Source organism: Colias philodice, chromosome 11 (genome assembly GCF_061535455.1).
Source record: "Colias philodice isolate Cphi_HAF_F1 chromosome 11, ilColPhil1 Martin Lab GWU primary, whole genome shotgun sequence".
NCBI classification, from domain to species: Eukaryota; Metazoa; Arthropoda; class Insecta; order Lepidoptera; family Pieridae; genus Colias; species Colias philodice.
The window spans coordinates 4,110,226-4,134,836 of record NC_143096.1 but is presented as its reverse complement, the minus strand read 5'-3'; the positions used below and the strand labels follow the sequence as shown (position 1 = coordinate 4,134,836).

At 31.6% G+C, this 24,611-nt stretch overlaps 5 protein-coding genes across 10 annotated transcripts in view; 2 read left to right on the top strand and 3 right to left on the bottom strand.

Annotated features, from left to right (window-relative positions):
• Positions 1-22,591, top strand: part of LOC149484467 (band 7 protein AAEL010189-like) — a 277,474-nt gene extending 254,883 nt beyond the window's left edge. The window contains exons 1-8 of one of the 6 annotated variants that reach the window (XM_089700645.1): positions 16,419-16,906; positions 16,984-17,025; positions 17,312-17,412; positions 17,705-17,860; positions 19,271-19,368; positions 20,807-20,968; positions 21,599-21,764; positions 22,152-22,591. In XM_089700645.1, coding sequence (XP_089556771.1) covers positions 16,855-16,906; positions 16,984-17,025; positions 17,312-17,412; positions 17,705-17,860; positions 19,271-19,368; positions 20,807-20,968; positions 21,599-21,764; positions 22,152-22,292 — 918 coding nt within the window. In that variant the 5' untranslated portion in view covers positions 16,419-16,854 and the 3' untranslated portion in view covers positions 22,293-22,591. The other 5 variants (XM_089700649.1, XM_089700647.1, XM_089700646.1 and 2 more) reach the window with 5 other exon arrangements.
• Positions 1,697-2,701, bottom strand: LOC149484470 (uncharacterized). Its single transcript, XM_089700438.1, has 3 exons — positions 2,683-2,701; positions 2,375-2,531; positions 1,697-2,036 (listed from the first exon to the last, which is right to left on the bottom strand). The coding sequence occupies exons 1-3, from the start codon at positions 2,699-2,701 to the stop codon at positions 1,697-1,699; spliced, it is 516 nt and encodes a 171-aa protein (XP_089556564.1).
• Positions 3,357-6,289, bottom strand: LOC149484469 (uncharacterized). The gene is made up of 4 exons (XM_089700353.1): positions 5,863-6,289; positions 4,588-4,699; positions 4,121-4,286; positions 3,357-3,585 (listed from the first exon to the last, which is right to left on the bottom strand). Exons 1-4 carry the CDS (start codon positions 5,878-5,880, stop codon positions 3,390-3,392), a joined length of 492 nt encoding a protein of 163 aa, XP_089556479.1. The 5' UTR covers positions 5,881-6,289; the 3' UTR covers positions 3,357-3,389.
• On the bottom strand, positions 9,670-14,109 carry LOC149484468 (cuticle protein 19-like). Its single transcript, XM_089700604.1, has 5 exons — positions 13,989-14,109; positions 13,364-13,483; positions 12,251-12,347; positions 11,767-11,879; positions 9,670-10,503 (listed from the first exon to the last, which is right to left on the bottom strand). The coding sequence occupies exons 1-5, from the start codon at positions 13,992-13,994 to the stop codon at positions 10,435-10,437; spliced, it is 405 nt and encodes a 134-aa protein (XP_089556730.1). The 5' UTR covers positions 13,995-14,109; the 3' UTR covers positions 9,670-10,434.
• A 263-nt stretch (positions 22,592-22,854) lies between the features above and the next one.
• On the top strand, positions 22,855-24,555 carry LOC149484466 (band 7 protein AGAP004871-like). The gene is made up of 7 exons (XM_089700750.1): positions 22,855-22,891; positions 22,962-23,056; positions 23,183-23,338; positions 23,667-23,764; positions 23,935-24,096; positions 24,232-24,397; positions 24,466-24,555. Exons 1-7 carry the CDS (start codon positions 22,855-22,857, stop codon positions 24,553-24,555), a joined length of 804 nt encoding a protein of 267 aa, XP_089556876.1.
• Positions 24,556-24,611: the final 56 nt, after the last annotated feature.

Below are 24,611 nucleotides of genomic sequence, written 5' to 3'. Positions count from 1 at the left end.
TTCTTCATTATCGTCGCTGAAATTTTCTGTTTCATTGTCTGTATTTTTAGTTTCCAACCATGAAATTTCGTCGATTAAATTTACTTTTTATTGATAACTTTATGAATCGTTCATATCGGATATCTTCTAAGGATTCCTTATCCATGTCCCCTCCGTAAAAAGTTACTAGAAAGCGTGCTCCAGCGTCTTCGATTTCTTCTGGTCATGATGACGAAATTTCATGGTTGGAAACTAAAAATACAGACAATGAAACAGAAAATTTCAGCGACGATAATGAAGAAGCCACCATTAACCAGCCCGGGCTATCAAAGAGAATTAAAAAATGATAGCTGTACAATTTTTAAACAAAATTAAAATTAGGTATATGATTTCTGTAAATATTATTATTTCCGTCGCTTGTAACTTTTTACCTTTAAGACTTACAGAATAATCATGTATGAAAAAAATGTAGGTAGTTTTGTCTTCTTTGAACCCCTCATAGACACTTTTGTGATTCAGTAAACAATTGAGAAGTTATTTAAAATATACCTAATTTTAGCACCTTTAATTCAAGATGGCGGCTAGCGCCTGGGTCCGTCAAGGTCGAAAACTTGGATTTTGATTAACCTTTCATACCTAAACAATATCATTTCAAAACATTTTCTACGCCACCTTTTGTAGAGCATAAATACCTACAGACTGGATTATAGAGAATTATGTATCGGTTAAATAAGAATGAATACGAAATTTTAAGCTCATAATGTTAAAATAAATACAAACCTATACGTGCGAATACATGTAAATATTCCTAAAAGTTCCTATAACTAGGCACCTATAGTTTTTTTTTACTCTATATTTTAAAAGATTGCTTCCGCTTATACAGGGTGTCCCACTGTTGGTATACTAAGCTCAAAGGAGGTTATAGTTTTGAATACGCTGAGCACGTAAAAAATAATTAAAAAATTCCAGACGCATTTTTTTTTCAAAAAGATGAATTCTTAAAACTCTATGTGTACACCCATAACAAGCAACCCACCCAACTTTGCCACCAGCACGTGAGCTGTCGTTTAAGATTATGTTTTCATAGACAAAATGCTCACATTAGAGGAGCGGTATATGCCGGCTGCGCGAAGCTAGAGAAAAAAACATAGATTTTCAGGAAAAATTTAGCAAAAAATTTTCGATGTAATTCAGTTTTTTAAGTATTTTTTACGTGATCAGTGTATGCAAAACTACAAGTCCCTTCGCGCTTAGTATACCAATAGTGGGACACCCTGTATAAGAGGAATATTGCGTCCCAAATGTTTTTATAATTTCATACTGGAAATGCTTATAAATGTTGTTCTTGTGACCGAATTTTAGTCACGGCGAGGTGCTAATCTCAACGGAGACCGAATCCAGTGGTAGAGGTATATAGTTTATTATCCTTAATTCTTATAAATGCTTGTAATTCAACAGAAGCGGAACAACAGCCAAATAAATCAGGCCAACGCATTTTATGGTCTTTGTTAAGGCTTACAAAACAGGCAATAATACTTACAGCCTTGTCTCCCGAAAATAAATTCAGATGCATTGGTGTATGGAAAATTCCATAATTTTTGTATGCAAATCATATCAAAATGAAAAATAATGCTCATTAAGATATATTTGATTCGAAAATAAACTATAAGAAAGAAACCTAGTTAACACCAAACCATAAATTATCTAAAATAAAACATTAAAACTGTTCACAAAATCGAAATGTTCCATAGGGGTCAAACACATTACGAATTTTCCTTTTGTTATTTTTATCGTAATACACACGCACCCTCCCATTGTTATATTTTTCTGGTTTAAGTTCATTTTCTCTATATATTTCATATTCTAACTTACGATCTGGCTTTGTTTTTTTAACATTGAAATCGATATCTTTATCGATCTTGAAATTGTTCTCTAGAAGAGGATCCGAAGAAATGTTGAACGGGAATTCTGTGTTAACGGAATAATCAAGATTTGGTTTATCCTGCGGTATTGTTGGAATATTTGCACCAAGAATCTTGAAGCTTTTGAGTTCCACTCTGTAACAATGTCAAATCTTTCCATAACAATTAATATAATAGCATCGATTTGTAAAGGGATTATTCCTAGTTGAAACATCTGATAGCTCATAGAAAACGTGAATCGCAAGTAGGATTACCTACTACTTTGAAAACCTAAAAATGTATTACATGAGAGCAATAACTAATAGTTTTAATTAGGTATTCTTATTATCTGATGATAATAATATTACTTAGTATTAATTAACTTGAGCTCATAAATTTTGATAGCTAAGTCAGGACGCGCAACTATTTTTACAACTCTCTGCTCCACCTGTGGTTCTAATAACGTTTTCGATAAATACAAAAAATATCGATACCCGTAACTGGAGTCATCAGCATAATATTTCACATGCACAGGATTCCCTTCTTTATCCTTATAAGAGTATTTCCCTATAACAGTGCCATTCGGATACCGCATTTCGTCTTTAGATTCCAAATTGGCATCTAAAATTTGCTTTTTCTCTATTGGATAAGCTAAAAAATATATGTTTATTTTGAACTAAGTTGCATATTTGTATGCAATTTAAAGATTGAAAAGTAGGTTGCGTTTACGTATTATAGGTACGTTTAATGGCGGAAAATAAAATAATTCAGGTAAATTTAAACTCCTACTGCTGGTACTTACAATTCAATTCATAAGTCATGAATAAAAATAATATCAAAATACTAAACGTAAACATGAGTGTTATGTGTTGAAATAAAATTTGCACTGCTATGGCACTGCTTTATTTATCTCACATTTATCTGATTAGCTAATTACAGAAATAATGACAGTACGATGACAGCAAGAAAATATTAAGGAAAGAGGTCATCCTGTAAATCCAAAATATTTATCACAAAAATTGATAATGTCATGTGCTTAGGTCATGTGGTTATAGCCCAAGTTATAGCCAATAAGTGTCTAAGAATTTTTGCTATCTTATAAATTTAGGAGATGAAATTTCAAAACTTTGTTTTATAATCTACTAGCGGTCCGCCCCGGCTTCGCCCCTGGTACATGTTTACGTTTTCTCTACATAAGAACCATCCTCGTACTTCAAGGAATATAATAAAAAAAGAATTATCGAAATCGGTTCAGCCGTTCTCGAGTTATGCGCTTACCAACACAATTTGCGATTCATTTTTATATATAAGAGAAGATAATCTGAGGTTAGGAATTAATTAAGTTGGTTCTTAAAATAAAATTCAGCAATATGCAGTTTATTACTTGTGAAATCATGTTTTTTCTTTAGTTAGTAAATGAAAACCTAGTTCACATGATTACAGAGGTAGAGTGGGTATTTAGAATAAAACACATAATTTCACATAAATAATTTATTAAATATTAATACACTAGTATAATAAATAGTGACTGGGCGGTTGATAAGAATTGAATATTCTTCGTTCGACTGCGGGTTTAGTTACTTTTTTGACGCCTTTTCGTTTTGGAGGCCTGGTCCAAGCTACGGCTGCTTCGGTTGAAGGCTCTTCTAATACATTGACAGGTGGAGCAATGTAGGGCTCCTGTTGCAATTTTGCACTTACAACTCTGAAATTTAGAAAAATCATTAATTATTCATCTCACTATTACATATTGTAAATAAAGATATCAATATAGATTGTAGGTAAATTAACTGTCTATAATATGTTGTTTTTATCAAGAATCAAAATCTCAATGTCGATCCTACTAATATTATAAATGCGAAAGTTTGTGAGGATGGATGTGTATGTGTGTGTTTGTTATTCTTTCACGCAAATACTACTGAACCGATTACAATGAAATTAAGCACACATATAGAAGGTAACTTGGAATTAACACATAGGACAGGTTTTATCCCGTAAATCCCACGGGAACGGGAAGTATGCGGGATTTCCTTGAAAACGCGGGCGAAGCCGCGGGCGGAAAGCTAGTATTGCATATTTCCAAAATGCATTGTGAGCGTATAAAATGTCTCCTCTACTATGAAAAGAATTTCACTAGGTATTTTATATTCGTGATTAGCACATATTTTACCCGGCAGCTATACTCAGTTCGGCTGTATAGTTAATTATTGCAGCTAATAAATTCATAAAATTGAATTTACCTATAACCCTTTTCATCTGCAATATAATCATATCGCCGGGGCTTTCCCAAAGCATCTATATACCCGTAACTTCCCACCACTGTTCCATTGGAGTACCGTTCCTCATTTCTGAACTGTGTGTTGCCAGACTCCGGGTCCAAAACATCGTACCCGAATGTATATGTACCTAAAAATAAATTGAGATTAATTAAATTTGCATTTTTATTGCCTTGATAAATGATATAGATTCCAAATATGTTTAAAAAGCACCGGTTCGAAAGGTAAAAAAATTTTTGGAGAATTCAAAATTCAGACTCAATTATTAAAGACAATACAGTACTTTATGATAAATCTAAAAGCATTTCGAGTTTTTATGCTGTGCTGAGATATACTGTTAAAAATACAGTTCTTAATGAGGGAAAAACAACAGCACCGATAACTTTTTTCACAAAAAAATATTTTTAAATCGATTAATAAAATAAACTTACCATCATTGCCTCTATAGAAATAATTAGGTGCCTGTGCTGCCAAGCTGAGACGCGGGTGTCTCGCTGGAGACGTCCTCACAGAATTTATCCATAATATACAGAAGGTGATGACCTGGAAACAATTTAATAAATATTACCTATTCCGCTTTCAATTTGTTGAAGATCTAAACATTAGGACTAATTAATTAGTTTAAATTCAGTTGATTTTAAGTTTTAAACGCATATAGCATTCTACTCTCATTATAACTCTACGCATACAATAATTATTGCTTGTCCTGGCCTAAGACAGCACACATTATTAAATAGTTTAGTAAAGTTCCTGAACTTATTTTAGCAAATTTTCATACATCTAGTTATAAGTAATCATAATTCTCGTTTATAAAACAATTTAGATAAAAATGGATCACGGTTGAATTATATAATCTGAAATAGAATCCCGCGGAACTTATTTTTTTTGAGCTTTTTTTATCTCTTAGGACTTACTCCAGGAGTTAAAAACATATCCAGTAATATTTTTATCTCCATAATAATAATAACAGTAACAAATTGGGCCATTCAATAAATATCAATTACGAGAGCTTTTTCTATATTAACGTCGGTTTGAGTAATGGTGCACATTTGTTTGAGTCGGCCTGATCTCATACGATTTGTTCAGTATTAATGATCATTACCACCGTATATGTATTCTGGTACAACGATTAGGCCGCTTACACATTTTTGTTGTAACTTGTAGCCCTTTTTTCAATAATAATCTTAAGATCGATACGCATAACATAAAATTTACTTATTATGATTGTTAATGACCCCTGAATTTCAAAACCAACTAATACTATTCTAGCTACGCAATAATAATACTATTTTGATATAGAAAGAATTCTATCTTTCTATATCACAATAATAAAGGAACGTTCCCTTGAACTGTAATTTTGAACTTTATTTTCAAGCCTTCAATTTAAGAATTAGATTTAAATTTAAGTCAAGATAATATACAATTATGTACATAAATAAATGCTGGTACTACATACATACTTTACATACTTTGCACCGAAGTTTATGTTATCCTCTTATATTAATTTCAAAATAATTTCGTTCTTACACAAACACACTTCATATTTTTTCAATATCGTCACATGAAACTAAGCTTGAAACCTTATGAATAATAATCACCACTCAACCCTCACCGTCAAATTCTATTTTTAATAATTAATATTTAGTAAGTAAATATATTCGTAGATGTTTTAAATAATATAATAATCTTAAAAATCTATTCCTTACCTTAAACCAAGCATCCATAACTGATAAGCACTTTCTCTCACTTCCTGGAAGTATTCAACGCGGTCACCCTCGACATGACTGTCCACGGTTATGGGCGTTCTTTTAGTTATACCAAAGCCTCCAAAGATAGTGGGTGAAGGTAATTTCAACCATATCCGTACGCTGATGTCATGCCATTAGGTGCAGGATAAGAAATGGTCATTTGGGAGGCGACGAAACAGCCTCAAATCAGTTAACGGTAGCTCATATATCAAATTCGCCTAATTGGATAGTGGTGATGAATTAACATGATATATGGTTAATTAAAAAACTATTTCGGTGGATTTGGGTTGTGTTTTATTGTTTGTCGTTAAAGGAGCGATTAATTTTAATGATGATACATGAATTTATAAGAGATTCGGAATAGGCCAACATATTATTTGGTGCGTTATGATAATGAAATGAGTTCGTAATTCAGGTAAGTATGTATACTGTAGTGTAATAATCCAGTAAATGCTTACAATGAAACCATCTATAATAACGAATTGCAAAAATGTGATTGACGGATTAATTAAGGATTGGATTGAAAACTAAAATACTCTTTCCTAGCATATTATCTTCTTCACTTTATATCATACTTTTCCTAGCTGTCTATTACACTATAAGGCAAATATAAACAGGATATTCAACTCAAACATACAACTATAAAAGCGCATAAGCATGATTTAACAGTCTTCAAATGTCAAAATGATGTACATGTTTCGTATTAAAAGACCAAAATGTAAAGCAACCTGATATATCTACAATCTGTCAGCACGTAGATAATATCTCATGCCCCTAAAAGCGTATCGTCGGACCAATCTGTGGATATTGTGTACATGCCATGTTGTTCATAAACATTAGTATGAAAGGCGTTATATGTAATCTACTAATACGGCGACTTTGACATTGCCGCAGACTCCTACAGATTGCACCCACGTAATTTTCTTTCCTATCAAATCCATGGAATATACAGTGTGTTGTCTGGCACGTCGCAGACTGATTTATTATTTAAAGTAATTATGGTTTGGCTTAACTTCATGTTTTATAGAATGTTAAATACTGAGTACTTAAAATAAGATGCTGCTTTATATGTAGAGATATTTAAAAAAATGTTTTGATTTTTAAATCATCTATGAGAATCTGCCTTAAAAACGTCAAAAAAATTACGTTACTACCACGATGTAAAATTCCAAAGACATTCTTATATGTGTCTAATTTTGTGTTATTAGGATAAGAAACACTAATTAAAACGATTTATTTACGCGGTATATTTGTGAATTGGTTTGACCAAAACACTCCACATCCTATATAATAAACTGCTATAACAACAACAGCCATCAAAAGAAATTGCTTAAAGCCAAAATTATATTTAAAAACAAAATATCCTGGTTTGGAAAAATTAATTAGGCACCTAATTGATTTATATAATTAAAAAATCCTTTGTGGAATAGTAAATGAGTTCAACCAACTAAGTCGCAACCCACGCCTTCGTTAAAACAAACAATTTATTGCGATTCCTACGAAAAACTATGCATGTTCAACTAAGATGTTCAACTTCTGTTTTTATCCGATCTACAGAAAAGATTTTTAATCATTCTGCACATTTGTATATTTGTATCAACAACACGCACAATTTGAAATAATAATTTAGGAAAATAAATCTATATATATAAAACTCAAAGGTGACTGATATAGTGATCTATCAACGCACAGCCCAAACCACTGGACTTATCGGGCTGAAATTTGGCATGCAGGTAGATGTCATAACGTAGGCGTCCCCTAAGAAAGGATTTTAGAAAATTCATCCCCTAAAGGGGTAAAATAGGGGATGAAAACTTATAAGTACCATGAAAATTTATCTTTTCCAGGCAAGCGAAGCTGCGGGCAACAGCTAGTATTTTATAAATAACATACCTATGCTTAACTAACTTTTATGCACTTTTCCAATAAAATAAATTAAATCTATTATTGTGACCATTCTTTTCTGCTTGTACACACATAATAAATATCCTATCACTAATATTATAAACGCGAAAGTTTGTGAGGATGGATGTGTATGTGTATGTTTGTTACTCTTTCACACAAATACTACTGAACCGATAACAATGAAATTTAGCATACATGTAGAGGGAAACTTGGATTAACACATAGGATATGTTTTATTCCGAAAACCCCACGGGAACGGGAACTATGTGGGTTTTTCTTTTAAAACGCGGGCGAACCCGCGGGCGGAAAGCTTGTAGAGTGATATTTATGTCAAAAGGTTTGATAGAGTAGGTAGGTATAAACTAAACTGTTAATGTGTATTCGAATCGTATTGATGCATTTATAATAAAATAATACTGGACAAGTCTATTGATTTCAAAAACTGAAAACAAAATCAATATCTTTTTTACAAAAAATGTCACTAAATAATGTTTAAGGTGCATAAATACACAGCCACAAGTCATGAGACACGATTATACTTTTAGATTTATTGTTTCTTTAAAAGATATTGAATTTCAATAACACAATTCAATTTGCCGATCATGAATCAGAGTTTGTACGCTTGCGATGTAGCAATATGGGATATTGATGATGTAAGATGTACAAGTAATACGTATTCCGTTAACCTTAGTTATGTAAAAGTTTACAAGCTTGCTATAGTAAGTAAATAGTTAAGTAGCTAACGTTGGGATTTTAGATGTTTATACGAGTTAAAGAGTTTTCTTATCTACACAAATAAACAGAAACTATTATCTTGCGATGATTGGCATGCTTTGTTTTGACGCTGTATCGACTATTGTATTTACAGTCTGAATTATCGAATCATCAAATATACACAGTTATTCATATAAATACTAGTATTTAAAAGGGTAATTTAAAAAAGCGGCAAAGCATAATTATTATTTACATGTAGAGTTTTCAAGCATAAATCTTAACAGGGAAAACGATGTGTTAAAAATCTCTCAGATAGAGAGAGATTTGAAAAGTTAGAAATATAGAGCATTGTATATTGTTACATTTGTATTTGCGAGTGCTGTTATGATCCAGTAGTATTTTACAATTCAATGATGATCTTCTTTGCATGTTTTCTAGACTTTTATGCTTCGAATAAATTGAAGTTTTAATGGACCATAAACCCAGTGCACCTTATAAGCATCGTAATGTCATTGAACTTTGCCTACTTGACACGGAACAAGCCTTTAAACCTGGTTATTGCTTTTTTATAACCACCATATAAATAATTTTCACATACTGTTATCTAAAAGGAGGTTGACAGGTGTCATCAAGCTACCTTATGATTGAGGAGTAAAATGACCTAAAATTGTAATGACTTCAAGTTGTTTGACCGAGAATAGGTTGGAGGGTTTTTCTCTGTGGTTTTTCTTCTGCGTGTCCTATATTTTCATTTCATAATATATGGACGATAAAGACCCATGGAGGGTTGTCGCGTAAAAACCACAGGACAGTTTTTTGGCATATTATGTAGTTAGATATAAGTTACATATTATGTAAATTTATTGACATTATTTTAAAAGAGCAACTATGGAGTTTCTTGCCGATTCTTCTCCATAGATACTGCTTTCCGAATCGGTGGTAAATGTTAAAAATATATGTAATGACGATTCGAAAGTGCTACTAAATAGTAGTCTAATTGAATAAATGAATGTTTGAGTTTGAGTTTGAGTTTGATCTCCTTTGTGTTGAGTACGTGAACGAAATTCTGCGAATATGATTTCGTTATGACGTAGGTCTGTGTTCATGTAATATTGTGGTGTGTAGGAAAAACCTTAAAAACAAATGAAACGTATAAATATTTAATTGTTTAATCATACAAGGAATTATAAATAATAAAATACCTACTAAATTAATACAATGAATAACTCGTAAATTGGTAGATATTAAAAACTTAGTAACATAAAAAGTAACCAAATCACATCATACCATTATATTAAAATCTACGATATCCCTCTATTTTATTGAGATAAGATTTAATTATTAATGATTACAATGAAAATATATAAATAAACATTTTGATAAAAATATAAAATCATACATTTCCGTGAAAATTAAACAGTAAAACAAAAATAAATAGCATATAGAGTTGTTTAGTAGAAAGTAAATGTTTTGGTATTACAGCACATGTTCGTAATGCAATTAAGACATTATAATAAATCTATACTAGCACTGTAAAGCTCCTTTTACACTGGGTAAACACTTGTATGCAATTCTTATGCTATATATTAACACGCTTTTATTAGCTTCACGTGTATGTTTACGTGTAATCGACTGAATTCAAGTTTGACCAAATATAAACGAACAAATTTAATTTAAACTTTGTACACTCATCAAGGACAGGTGACTATACAATAATTTTATAAATTTATCTAAATAAAGCGTGTTTTTTTTTTCAGTTTTCTTAACTGATATGCAGGACAAGGTTCGAATATTGAGAATTGAGATCATTTTAGAATGCAAAAATACCAAATGTAAGCGAGTCTTTATAGTAGATACCTAAATTAGCTTAATAATTATGGAACTGTGAAGATATTACAGTTATGTAAGGAATTAGTGAAGGCCGTAAGGAGATACTCCGATGGCTGATGCATAATGTATAGGCGCTACTTGTACAGGTATCTGAAAATAAAAGTAATATTAATATATTTAAGATTCTGAATAACTACACTTATTTATGCACTAATTATCAATTAAATGAATAAAAATCATAAAACATGAAAGTCTATATACACCAAGTTTTAATATAAGCGTAAAAGAAAACTCTACACTCTCTAACTTTAAAATATAAATATTCCTTTAAACATAGATTTTGTTGAAAATAACTAAATATATAATAATAAAAAATAGGATTTTGTTGAAAACAACAAATTAAGAAAAACAACGAAACAAAATAGCGCAATTCAAAGCCTATTTAGAAAATCACGACTTAGTTAATTTCCTTACGCGCCTTTGTTTAAGCAAGACTGCAATAATCTGGAAATCTTTGTGAAATCTTGCCAACCGGTGCCAAATAAAAAACATTATCTGTATGACACTCGAAATTACTTAATTGTGACTACATTCACAGTTTTTGTGACTGAAGATCTTTTCCGTGACTATTACACAAATTACAATAACCGAATTACAATTTATTTGTCGAACAGTATCTATTGTATTTCTGTTACGACTAACTTATGTAAATTCCTATTTGATGTCGATAAATACAAACAGTCAATTTAGTAATCAATTGAAAATGTAACCTAGGAATAGCTAATAAATTATGATACAAATCTCAAAACCTGTATAATCTTACTGAATAATAACTGTGGGCGTAATTGAAATAACTTTTGGGCAAAATGAAGGCATTTATAACCTATAAATTATATTATTTGTCCATAATACTGTCCTTTACTAGATTTTATTAATATAAATCCATTGATAAGTATCTTTAAGATTACAATTTTGGAAGTCATGAATGAAAGGAGATTTTCGATATGAACATTCTTTGTTTAATTAAACTCTATAATTATGCCAAAAATGGTGTTTTATTAGTAGATAGTATATTTTATTTATTATATTTTACATAAATTTATAGAAAATGGCATGAGATTGAATATATAAATAAAATGGGTATCGACATCCTTCTTTATATTTTTTATTCATAAATTTTCCCGCACAGTTCCACCTCTGCATATATCTATGTTACAATCACGTTTTAGCTATTCTAAAAAAATTCTATGTACATAATATATTATGTAGTTATATATCTTTGTAGCCAATTCAATTAAAACGTTACTAAATTAAAATAATGTAACTAATAATGCATTTCAGCTTTTTTTACGTAAATTATATTTTTCACATTTGGATGATTCATATGATTAAATGATAAAAATCAAATCTTACTGGATGTACGGCATGGCCAGTTTTATGAACAACTGCGTTGAAACCGTTGTGATCATCAGCTGTATAAGACACAGTTCGTGTAGATCCATCAGGCTCCACTAGTGAATAACTTCCTGTAAACATTCCATAGATAACAAGATTAGATCTTATTATAATAAGACAAGACGATAATATTTTGTGCAAGTAATAAACCGTCTTAATTATTGAATCCCTCAATTGAACGTTAATGTTCTTATTTCCTATTTTCCGTGAAAGGCACAATCCAGTGGAAGTTTATTTATGAACCCTGATGAAAGGGAGAGCTTCCGAGCTTCGTCTTTAGTCTCCACGGAAACACTAGGTATTTAAAATATTGATATTTCATAGTTTTTAACTGCTTCAAATAACAGTAAACTTCTTAAAGATCAAATATCTAGTCTCTCACAATAAAGATCTCGAAATATAGCATCTAGATGTACTGTAAATAAGCAAATAAAGCACTAACCTTTAACGACGTCACCATCTCTCTCCTCTTGTTGAGATTTTATGTCTCCAGTGTGAGGATCCTTAACTCCATAATTGAAAGCATATCTTGGATACGACTAGATAAACATTTAAAGCAAGTTTATTAAATTTAATTGATATCCTCATATTAATTTTTATGCCTCTTTGTGATATAGAGCAAAGTGGGATATGAAATTTTCTATATTTTTATTTATAGTGTTAGCACAGGCCACAGACTAATAATAATATACTACGGTGTTAGTGTTGTATAAATGAGTTATTTGGATCATAAGAGTAAACGCTTTCAAAAAATAACCACTTGCCGTATACATTGAAAATTAAAAAGGGGATTTTCTAATTTTGTTCAAAATTATATTCAGTACATATTTGCATCTTGTATGTATACACAAGAAGATTCTAGCTTTTATGTATACCTACTACATTGAAAGTTTTAGATAATTTAAATTTAATGAAACAATTCAGTTGAATTATTAAAAAGTCCAATGTAGAGTCACCGAATAATAAGCTGTAAAGTTTCATTTCCACTTTTACAGTATATTTCACATGCATTTCAGGAGCAAGTAAATAGGTTATCGAGAATATTGTTGAATGAAACTTCTTTACGATACAAAAAAAAAACAAAAAAATTTCAATACAAAGTTGCCAGCTCATTCTCTGTACAATATAATATAATCGTAAAAGGTCGCCGTATTCGTAACAGGTTTTACCAAAGGCCAAAGAGACTTCATTCAGTGTAATTTCGCTTTATCATACGTTAATAAATTCATTGAGAAATTTTTCATTGAATCATTTATGTAGTAAATATTATCACTACATATGTATTATAAAACAAAGTCCTCCACCGCGTTGTAGTATAGCGCCAATTCATTTTTTTATCAATAGATGAATATAGTGGTTCTCGAGGTTTCATAATTTGTAAAGTTTTAGACTATGCGTGCTACCAAAGTTAATATAATAATTTGTGTTTTATATGTATGTAAAAACTACTGGACCGATTTTAAAAATTCTTTCCCCAGTAGAAAGCTACATATTCGAGTTACATAGACTATTTCTTTTGCTCGTGTAAATCCAGAAGAGTAAAAAAACAACTTACATTAGGTACAGCAACGGGCACAGGTATTGGTGCGTGGAGGGCGGCTGGCGAATGATAAATAGCATTGTACTGAATGGGCACTGCTACTGCTGCTCCCAAAGAGGCTAACAACGTTATAAGCTAGGAGATTTGAAACAGAAATATGAACATTAAATTCTTTCCAAACGCGAATACGTAATACTTTATATGCGATAATATTAATTAATATATTTAATGCTATAATATTTTATATGCGAAAGTATATACTTTCGCATACAACCTGGCTCATTACCCATATGGGTAATGAGCCCGATTTAAAACATAAGTATAGTAGTAGTAATATAATCAATAGTTGGTCGTAGATTCAAACATTAACTTAAGATACTTATTCCTAGATAAAGCATAATCAATTGTCGTAACATCAGAGATTGAGAAAGAAACCAAAATTATATTATAATCCAACTCACAGAACAGTATGAAATAGAGAAATTGTAGGATTGTAAGTATTATACATTTTTCAATCACCAAAAATTTATTACTAACAAAGAAGACGTAAAAGCTTCTTTCTTGCAAAAAGTTATTCGTATATTTTTATATCACACAGTTATACGTAATAACTAATAAATAATAATGTAGTTCTACTCACCAACATGGCACCAAAATAACACACACGCACGGTAATATTAAATTCTATTCTAGCCTAAACAGCCTCCAATACCTAAGTATTTAAAGGGCCCCTCCATAACCTGAAAGTTGTAAAGTTCTTGGCTTCTTGACAGGCATAGAACATATTTCTAGCGCAAAAATTATTCAACATAGTATATTTTAATCAATACATTTAATTTCGTTTGAAGAAATAAAATCCACTTTATTTAATATTCCAACTAAAATACAAACAATAAACATGATAAAAGGTTCAACTCAAAAATTAACTAAGGATAATGTAGATAATTATTTTCACAGTCTATTGCATTTATAAAAAAAAATGAAAATCATAGTATGTATATGAAACAATTATCTGCACCAGCAATATAATATGTTGAAATAACCAATTCGGTGCATTCAAGACGTATGATATAACCTAAATACTATGATACAAGATCGATGAGTATTCTATCAACAGTAAGAGATTAAGTATATTAGATTTATAGAGAAATATTTTATGAAAATCCTTGTCATGCTATAATATACACCTACCTACAGCTCCTATGAATAGCCATGAAATGTAATAATGTGATTGTTTCTAATACCTTTTGAAAATATCCGCACGTTTTTTAATATCTGGATTTAACTATTTATCGTAATATGTTTTCTGTTTACTCTGATATAATCATAAGTAGGTAACATGAATACCTAAATAATATGAAATATAAGACAAGATTGACAAAAGAAAAGAATATTGAATACAGTATAATATTTAAAAGTTATCTTTTCATTCAATATTTGTTTATCAATTATATAACATAATTTGTAAGTCTTCCTCAGTCTAGACTATTGTTATTGTATTGTTATCAGAGCATATTAGAATCACAATATGTACATCATTCAATTACAACAATTGAAAGTCAATTGAAATTTGGTTTACATAACCTTATAACCATTAGGTCGGCAACCTTTGTCTGATCGGGATATTTATTATTCTATTTTTGTTCTTTCATCTATTTTGTTTACAATGAAATGTTACTAAATGTATTATCATTGTGAAAATATTATAGTCACCACATTTAAATATTTCCTGAACAATGTAACATTCACTATATTGAAATAGGTACATATTATCTAAGTATATTACAATAGTCAGGATTCATTAGAAAATGCGAGAAAAAACTCTCCTGAATACTACTATTCATCCGTACGTAATAACTGTTACATAATATACATATATAGTTATTTAACAACGAACATCAAAAATGGAGGAGATACTCCAAGTATTGTATATATTCTTACAGTAAGAGATTAAATTTTTAAGTGTATATCTGAGAAGATTCACTACGAGGCAAACGGAAACGAATTTAGCACGTAAAAGGTCAGGCGGTGCTCATACTTGGGTGAATTTTAATATAACAACCATAAAGTACATAGTTTCTAAACAGGTTATGATAAGTAAATAAGTACCAAAGATAAAGACATGGATACTTCTTCTTCATATTTTATTAACTAGCGGTCCGCCCCGGCTTCGCCCGTGGTACATATTTCGTAATAAAAGGTAGCCTATGTTCTTTCTCAGGGTCTAAAGATTGTCTGTGCCAAATTTCATCAAAATCGGTCCAGTAGTTTATGCGTGAAAACCATACATACAAACCTTTCCTCTTTATAATATTAGTATAGATATTACCTATTTTTGGTGGTATTGAAACTATATTCATGATAATGAATATAAATCGGAAAGTTTATATGAGTGCTTCCTGTAAAGGCTTCCCGTTCTTGTACGTTAAAGCTGCCATAACAATTTAATCGATATTAAATAGTTACAAAAATTGTTTATTCGCACTAATCACACTGATATTTTAAAGAATTACACTTGCACATCAACTTGTATTTAAAAAAAACACGTATAGTCGATATTATAGTACAGTAAATTATTGTAACACGTTCAATGTTTGTTTTATTTTTATGTTTATGTTATTGATACGTACCATAAATGTTAGATACGGTAAACTGACCTTATACATGCCTTATACTAAGTTAATGGTTGATATTTAGGATACCATCCGAGAGCGGTTGTTTACTTGTGATCCTCTTTCTGTTTACAAATTTGTCACATAAATTAACGTTAACATTTAAATCGACCTTCTTGTTCACCACAATCTCCAGGTGAAGGTGTATCACCTTCCGCTTTTATCTAATGAAGAGCCTTAACCTAATCCAGAAATATCTTGGATGCGTCCGTTTGTTTAATGAAGTCTGTATCTTGTCGATATTATAGATTATCTTTAATACAAACACTCATCGTGTGGTTTTAATCCAAACATCCTCGCATGATGCATGAAGGGAAGCCACAATAGCCGAAGCCGACAATCTGGAGCACCGAGCGCCCTGTGCGGCCGCGCATCGCGACGACATGGAAAGTGCGTTGTTTATTTATTTTTAACGCCATCATGATGTTCTGTGCCCACCTTAGTACAGATATAGACACCGCATTGATCAGACAGCGGGCACTTAATATTGATTGATTCACAAACTGGTCAATGCGCTCATCGTATTGTACGTTGCAAATGGATTTCGGTTGCTACGACAAGGACTCGGGCGAAGTGGAGTGCTACCTCGAAATACGTAAATAAATTTTAAACGCAACTAATTCGACGATTTATCGCTTACTTCGAATCGTATTGTAATTGATATTTTTAGTTGGAAACGATGTTGTTTTTGGGTCGTGTAAACAAGCGGTCTCTTCTGACAGTAAGTTAGTCTGTATGTCAGCGCAGTCTGTGATCGTTGGCTGAGTTATACACTGTTATGAACGTAAATCATTACTTTCTCCGTAGAAGTTAATTGATCGTAATCATTGCACAATGAGTAGAGAAGCTAGGTCGTACAATGCTAGACGAGACGAAATGCCCAGGCGTGAGTAATAACTTTAAGACAAATATTTGATGTAAAACAGAATTATCGGCAATTAATAGAACATTTAAATATTTTAGATTGTGATACGGGTACTTCTTGCGCTATTACGATACAGATGCGTAAGTGACTTCATGTTTTTCATTTTAACACGGCTAAAAGTAAGTTATAAGAATGTATATTAAACGTGATAGCATATTTTTTAACAAACTGCATTATTATCTTCATACGAAATACTTGAGAATTAAATACGGCGAAGATTTATGGATCTTATCGTCCGAACAGCATCGCATACGCGCGCAGAACTGCATCCAATAAATCAAACTAAATCGGTTACGTCAATTCGTTTCTTCGCTTATAGTGTAATATCGGAGAAATGTATTTTAATATGATGATTGTTTTCGATAGCCAATCCAGAAGCAGCGGGTTGTGTTGAGAGGTTCGCCACTTTAATGTCATTCCTTCTAGTCATCATTACTTTTCCCTTTTCGTTGTTTGAATGTTTTAAGGTAAGAATTTTTTGTTTTTATTTTTCCTTTGTATCCATTGAATATTTTATAATTGTAACTCTTTTATAATAATATTACTTCAATTTGAATAATTTAAACCTATTTAAAATGTAGAAAATAATATTTGTTTGATGCCAAAATGACTATATTTTATTCTGAACACTTAATTATTCAGATGAGTGTCTCTACAATCTCTACCACTTATCTTTGTGGTAGAGATTATGACAGAATCCAATTAAGAGGCGTATGAGGTCACGGAACTTTAGAATACCTTCTTAATGCTCCATTTTAGGTAGTGCAAGAATTTGAAAGAGCTGTTATATTCCGCCTCGGCAGATTACGAAAAGGTGGTGCGAGAGGACCAGGATTATTTTTCGTCCTACCTTGCATCGACACTTACAGAAAAGTTGATCTTCGTACTGTCTCATTTGATGTTCCTCCTCAAGAAGTATGTAAATCCAATATCATTTTTACATTTTCATCTTAGTTATTCATAAAAAGTATAAAAACTATTTTACTATATTAATTTTACCTTTAATAGTGACTAGATAAACATTCGTTGAAATGTTTCCTCTTTGCGATCGTTATTTTGTTGACAAATATAAATCACCGACCGTTACGGTTTAGTAACCCGCACTTCAATGGAATTTTGATTGAACTTGCATCAGATAATACAAAAATGTTTCATAATTCAATTTTAACTATAAGAGTTTACACTGGAAACTTCCCATTGCCAAAAATAGAGTCACAATATTACAAACAAAATTTTCACTATTAAACGAATCATAAATGTCTCGTAAATTATTTTCTCATCTAGGTATTCTCGTTTATTCCTTGTGCCTATCTTTAACACAAGATACTATCAATATATAAACTATTAACATTGTGCTTCATACATAAACACTCAATTAGCCATAGTTTATTGCAGTATAATTCTTTATAAATAACAATAACTCAATCTTTCATTCAGCAATTGTATCGTATTATTTTTGAAATATAACGCCACATGGCCAGTGAGGCATTGGTATTGAAAACAGTTAACCTAAATGCCGCTCGCATTTAATTGATGCGGCTGTAAACCGTCAATCAAAGTTTTACGACGAACAAACAATTGTTCGATGTAAACCAATTGTCTGGAGAAAACTAATAAAACGTCTATTAATATCATACGAAGATTATAACTCTAGTCGCGCGAATTAGTCATCTTTTTCAAGTAGAACTACATCACATTCTCTTGTTCTTTCTTCTGTATGTTATCTTGTATTTAGGAGTGTCAGGGTCAGGTATTGCCTTTATATGTATATTAGGACTAGATCTAACGTTTATCAAAACTGGACGTTTTACTTATTGATTAATCTTAATTTGTATCGTATTTTCAAAAGAGCTACAACATTTACAATTTAACCCTAAATCCTAATTTTAAATATACGACATATTAATTTTATGTGAACAAATGTTTATTTAAACATGTCGAATATATCTGAAATTGCTAACAGACATCGCGCAGCGGCGACCTCATTTGTCTAACGGATTGATGCCCGGGAATAATACATTGGATTTAAATCAACATTTACGCTTACAAAATTCAGCTGTGATCGGAAATTTATGATATTTTATAAGCGAGTAGATATATGTGTACTATTCCGTGGATAACAATTGTATTATTGGTTTTCTCGGTTGTTAATTAAGTAGGCTATAATAATGTTTATAACATTTTTTACAGAAAAAGCCGATTACGTTTATATTGCCTATTTTTTTGTCTATTCTGTGAGAAATTTAAGGAAGAACTATATGTATCTAGAAGAAGATAGACAGGTATATAGAGTTAATAAAAAAGCTTTAATTTTATTTTTTTAAGGTTTTGACAAGAGATTCAGTTACCGTAGCTGTAGATGCTGTTGTATATTATAGAATAAAGGAGCCCTTGAATGCCGTCGTCAGAGTTGCCGATTATAGGTGAGTTAACTTTTGTATTAGCACAGTTTGAAATCTAATTTTTAATTGTATAACATATAAATAATATAAATTAGAAACCTCTTGCCCTTTAGATCATCATAGGTTCTATAATTAATCAAAAATTTAATAGAACCTGGCAATTACCGTTAGTTACCGCTCTATCTAAATTGTATCACGTAAGCAATCCACCTGATTTAAAGCCTCGTACATACTACGGAAATAGGATGAAGGAGAATAAATTACTTATTGTATAGATACTCCACTATAAATATATTTCATTCGTCCCGTATAAAATCATTCATCAAACCATGTCTCCGAAATCTTATATATAAAATTCTCGTGTCACAATGTTAGTCTGCATACTCCTCCGAAACGGGTAGACCGGGAGATACTGACACAAAATTTCGAGTCATTTGTAACAGGATGGCGGTTCTACAGGGTTCTTAGTACGCAATGACAAAAAGAAAAATGATGGTGTGAACGCTGGTACCGGCGGCTTAGTCGCGTGGGCGTTAGTCGAACTCGTCGGAAAATAGCGAAAGTCAAACGATTTGTAACAGTATGGCACTTATTTTTCCTGGAAGTTTGAGGATCAAAGAATATAAATACAAAATTTCAAAGATCTAGGTGTTGGAAATCTTCACTTATATAAATTAATACTAAATTAATTTTTCAAGTATGACAGCACTTTTTCCCCCTACTAGAAGTATGGCAAATATAATAATGGTCACATTTTATCAAATACTCTCCAAAAATCCAAATGCAATACTGGTACAAAATATTTGGCGACATAAATTTTTTTTGCAGATTTTCGGCGGTATGGCGACCATTTGGAATCGTCCGAAAAGTATGGCATGGCGATTTTCGTAAATAGCTGCACGACGATGGTTACCTGTGCAAAAGTTAGCCTGGTACAAATGGTTGAATAATTGTTTTATTTAAATCAACATATTCGCGTCGGTATGGCGGGCTGTAAGTCACACCGGAAAAGTATGGCATGACACTACCGCCTACTTCTTTTTTATGGGCTATCGGTAAATACTAAAATTTTTGTGTTACAAATCGTTTGACTTTCGCTATTTTTCCGACGAGTTCGGCTAACGCCCACGCGACTAAACCACCGATACCAGCGATCACACCATCATTTTTCTTTTTATCATTGCGTACTAAGACCCCTGTAGAACCGCCATCCTGTTACAAATGACTCGAAATTTTGTGTCAGTATCTCCCGGTCTAGGGTGGACCGATTCTCATGAAATTTTCTATGCATATCGGGTAAGTCTGAGAATCGGCCAACATCTATTTTTAATATGTACCACGGGCGAAGCCGGGGCGGACCGCTAGTTAATATGAATAAAAAAATTAGCCTGTCAGTATTTACATTAGAAGGATTTATTGTTTTTTTTTATTCATTTTGGTCTTTTGATACAATTAACAGCGCTTCAACTCGTCTATTAGCTGCCACAACACTTCGAAATGTTTTGGGCATGCGAGATCTGGCTCAGCTCTTATCCGACCGAGAAGCCATTAGCCACATGATGCAAGCCAACCTGGACGAAGCAACCGATCCTTGGGGAGTGGAAGTGGAGAGGGTTGAAATGTTCGTACTTCTTGCATTATCTGAACAAATTATCGATTTATAGTTTTAATTGCGTGTAAATTTGATTGATTTTTGATTTTATATAAACTTTCACTGATCTCTTCGTGTTTGTGTAAATGAAATAATGGAAGATGGCCTGAGGTCACTTTAATGTGTAAAATTATTTTATGAAAATAAATGATTTATTTATTTAATTTCGAAGAATAGAAAAACCTCTACCATTAGGCGGGACTAAAACCAGCATAATTCGCCGTACCACCCATAATCAAACTTTAAGATAGAGTTATCGTTTTTCCTTTTGTTGGATAGTAAATTTGCATAACAAATTTCAGCAATCTTTTTTGTGCATAAGCGCTTCAAATGTCTTTATATATAACTACAGCATTGTAATAGTTATTTTGCGGAATATCTACCGATTGTATTGAAAACGAGAAAGCATTAAACTAATATTTATTATTTAACTTTATTTGCTTCTTATAAAATCCTTAATAAAAATCAAATAACATTATTTTATTCAGATTTAGATACATTACAACTCTGTGAACGAAACATTCCATTAATCTACATAATAATGTATGTATTTAAGATTACTTCAGAAAAAAGCAATTGAAATATTTATAAATTTTTCAGAAAGGACGTTCGGCTCCCAGTACAGTTACAACGTGCGATGGCCGCAGAGGCCGAGGCAGATCGCGAGGCTCGAGCGAAGATAATAGCTGCTGAGGGAGAAATCAAAGCTTCCAAGGCCTTGCGAGAGGCGTCCCTGGTTATGATTGATAACCCTATGGCCTTACAGGTAATTTTGCGTCACTTGTATATTTATTTTATATTATTCATACATATGTCACATTTAGGAATAAAGTTTTTGGTTGAAATAACTTTAGATAATAATTATTATAACTTTTATTCATTTATTACAGGCAATAATGTAGTTACAGTTAAACTTTTACAAGCACCATTTTTTATTCTATTAAGATAACCCAGTATTTGATGTATCGAAATGTAGAGTCTTGTAGAGACTGTTTTTTTTACCAATGAAACTAGTTCTTAAATTCTAAATTCTTTCTTACTCTACACCACATTATATTACTAACTTTTTCAAATAAACAAAAATATTATAGGTATTTAATATTGAGATAATTTAGACAATTTACAAATGTTTATACACATGTTTATGTTTCAGCTGCGGTATCTCCAATCTCTAAATACAATATCAGCAGAAAAGAACTCGACGATAATATTCCCTTTCCCGATGGATTTTCTCAAAACTTTCCTAAGTGGCGGGGCCGGGCCAAGCGCAGCACATTCACAATTGCCTATTTAATTTTAATTAGATGTTTATGTTAAGTGTATTATAAGAACTTTATAAAGAAAGACGTATTATGTAAAGGAAAATTCAAAACATACAATCAATGTTCAGATTAACCACAGAGATTAACTAAGGTTGTGTTTGCCTTGATCTGTTTTGATTTGTTTCGACGTGGTTTCGACATCGTATCGTATCGTTCTGTATCGAAATCCAACATTAAAAAAAATACATATTGTACATAACGAGTAAATATCCTCCTAGTCTTATCTAGTCAAATTCGAAACTTTTACAAATATATGTTGTTATATTTTTTATACGTTGTTTTATTTGCCATCTAAAACTTTTGAAACATTTACATTACTTTACTGTTCTGTTGTGGTTCTGTGTACATTACCGATTGAAAAGAGATTATTTATGGATTATTTAAAATTTTTAGTTAGCTATGTTCTAAAGTCAGTTTGAATGACAATAATAGTGTCCAATCTATTATTTATTCCACTAATAACAAGAATACCTACGAATATTTTTATGTTATTATGATTTATATATATTATGTAATTTCTTTATGACCTACAAAATGATAAGAACTGGTAGATCAAAAATTGATCTTACAGGTGAAGTTATTATTACTTTAGTCAGTAAATATAATGTAGGTTAATAACTAGCTTTATATTTACATTACAGAAATTCACAAAGAGACTCTTTTGGAAAGAATTTTTACTTTATTCGCAATATTAACTCTTGTGGTGTTTCCTTTCGCTATAATATTTTGTTTTAGAGTAAGTATTCTTTTACATTCTTGAATTGAATAATAGAAATAAATTGAGGGATTTACAAATTTTCAGCATATCGATAAAGAGACACAGAAACTAAACTACTACAATTTATTAAAGAATTCATTGTAGGTTGTAAAACAATACAAGAGAGCAGTAATACTTCGTTTTGGTCGAGTAAGAAGCGACTCTCCCGCAGGGCCCGGCATCATCTGGCTTGTACCGTGTACCGACAGCGTTGTCTTCATAGACATGAGAACACAATCATTTAATTTGCCTCCACAAGAAGTAATTATAGTTTCATTATACTTACGTACTTGTGTGCTTTTGGGCACATATTATGAATTACCTAATAAGCATTATTTGGAATCGTTTTTCAATGAAACATGCCATAGGTATACCTGAAGTTATTTTTGACACCTTTCTCCTGATATCAGCGATTATTATATTACTGCATAGTAGGTCCTTTATATTTAGGGGGTCGCGGAAGAATTCCAACCAATACCCACGGCCCCATCATTAAAGCGGCTCGACGGAACACAGTGGGGTTTTAGTCGGTAAGAATCAATCACTTAAAAAAAAGGTCCTTTATATTTTCTATATTATTTTCTTTCAGATTCTTACAAAGGATTCTGTAACTGTTAGCGTTGATGCCGTTGTATATTATCATGTCATGAATCCATTATGCAGCTTGCTGAATGTTCAATCTCACAAGTATCAAATTTTTTAACATTTATTTTTAAGAAAGCATTTTCGATCATGTGGTCCTCCTATTGCTCACTGCTCTCGAGACAAAAAAGTAGTCGAATGTATTAGAAATTTAGAAGTCTAGAGCCTTTAATAATGACTCTAACTTGATAATGAATGTATTCATTTATTTACAGACGTGCAACTGAAATTCTTTCTGTTGCGTTACTGAGGAACATTTTAGGGCAATACACGCTTTCAGATCTGCTGTCAAATAGAGTGCTAATAAGTGATGCCCTAAGAAAGGAAATAGATAAAGGAACAGCCGAATGGGGGGTTGGAGTAGAACGAGTTGAAATGTACACATTTTATTATTAAATTGTTTTTGAATTCCCAAAAATAATTATTATATTAAATAATCTTAAAGCAAGCCGTATTCTACTTCATCCACATTAACCGCCAATGGTAGCATAACTCTTAAATGATATTCACAGAAAGGATGTAATGTTACCTTTTGAATTACAAAAGGCAATGGCCGCAGAAGCTGAGGGTACTCGAATCGCAAAAGCAAAAATTATCGAAGCAGAAGGGGAAATAAAAGCAGCTGAAAATCTCAAGGAAGCCTCAAAAATTATGATGCAACATCCCAAAACGATGCTTGTAAATATCACAAACTAATATTATGTCCACAGTTCATAACTGATTACTTATAATGATATTTTTTTCAGCTCAGATATTTGCAGACTTTAAATTCTCTCGCTGCACAACAAAGCACAACAGTATTGTTTCCCATCCCAATTGAAATACCACATCAATAAAATTTAAAAATTGTTTCTATGGTAAAAACTGTGGTAAAAACCTCGTTTAAATTCAT

What these genes read in the sequence shown, in the direction of transcription:
- LOC149484469 (XM_089700353.1), bottom strand. An exon ending in TTTCTATAGAGGCAATGATG is followed by an intron (nt 4,287 to 4,587) that starts GTAAGTTTATTT and finishes ATTTATTTTTAG; the next exon opens with GTACATATACATTCGGGTAC. An exon ending in GCAGATGAAAAGGGTTATAG is followed by an intron (nt 3,586 to 4,120) that starts GTAAATTCAATT and finishes TCTAAATTTCAG; the next exon opens with AGTTGTAAGTGCAAAATTGC.
- LOC149484470 (XM_089700438.1), bottom strand. An exon ending in GCTGATGACTCCAGTTACGG is followed by an intron (nt 2,037 to 2,374) that starts GTATCGATATTT and finishes ACATTGTTACAG; the next exon opens with AGTGGAACTCAAAAGCTTCA.
- LOC149484468 (XM_089700604.1), bottom strand. An exon ending in AGATGGTGACGTCGTTAAAG is followed by an intron (nt 11,880 to 12,250) that starts GTTAGTGCTTTA and finishes GAATGTTTACAG; the next exon opens with GAAGTTATTCACTAGTGGAG. An exon ending in CTGGCCATGCCGTACATCCA is followed by an intron (nt 10,504 to 11,766) that starts GTAAGATTTGAT and finishes TTTTATTTTCAG; the next exon opens with ATACCTGTACAAGTAGCGCC.
- LOC149484466 (XM_089700750.1), top strand. Translation starts at nt 22,855, where the DNA reads ATGATAAGAACTGGTAGATCAAAAATTGATCTTACAG. An exon ending in CTATAATATTTTGTTTTAGA is followed by an intron (nt 23,057 to 23,182) that starts GTAAGTATTCTT and finishes AATTCATTGTAG; the next exon opens with GTTGTAAAACAATACAAGAG. An exon ending in CTGAATGTTCAATCTCACAA is followed by an intron (nt 23,765 to 23,934) that starts GTATCAAATTTT and finishes ATTTATTTACAG; the next exon opens with ACGTGCAACTGAAATTCTTT.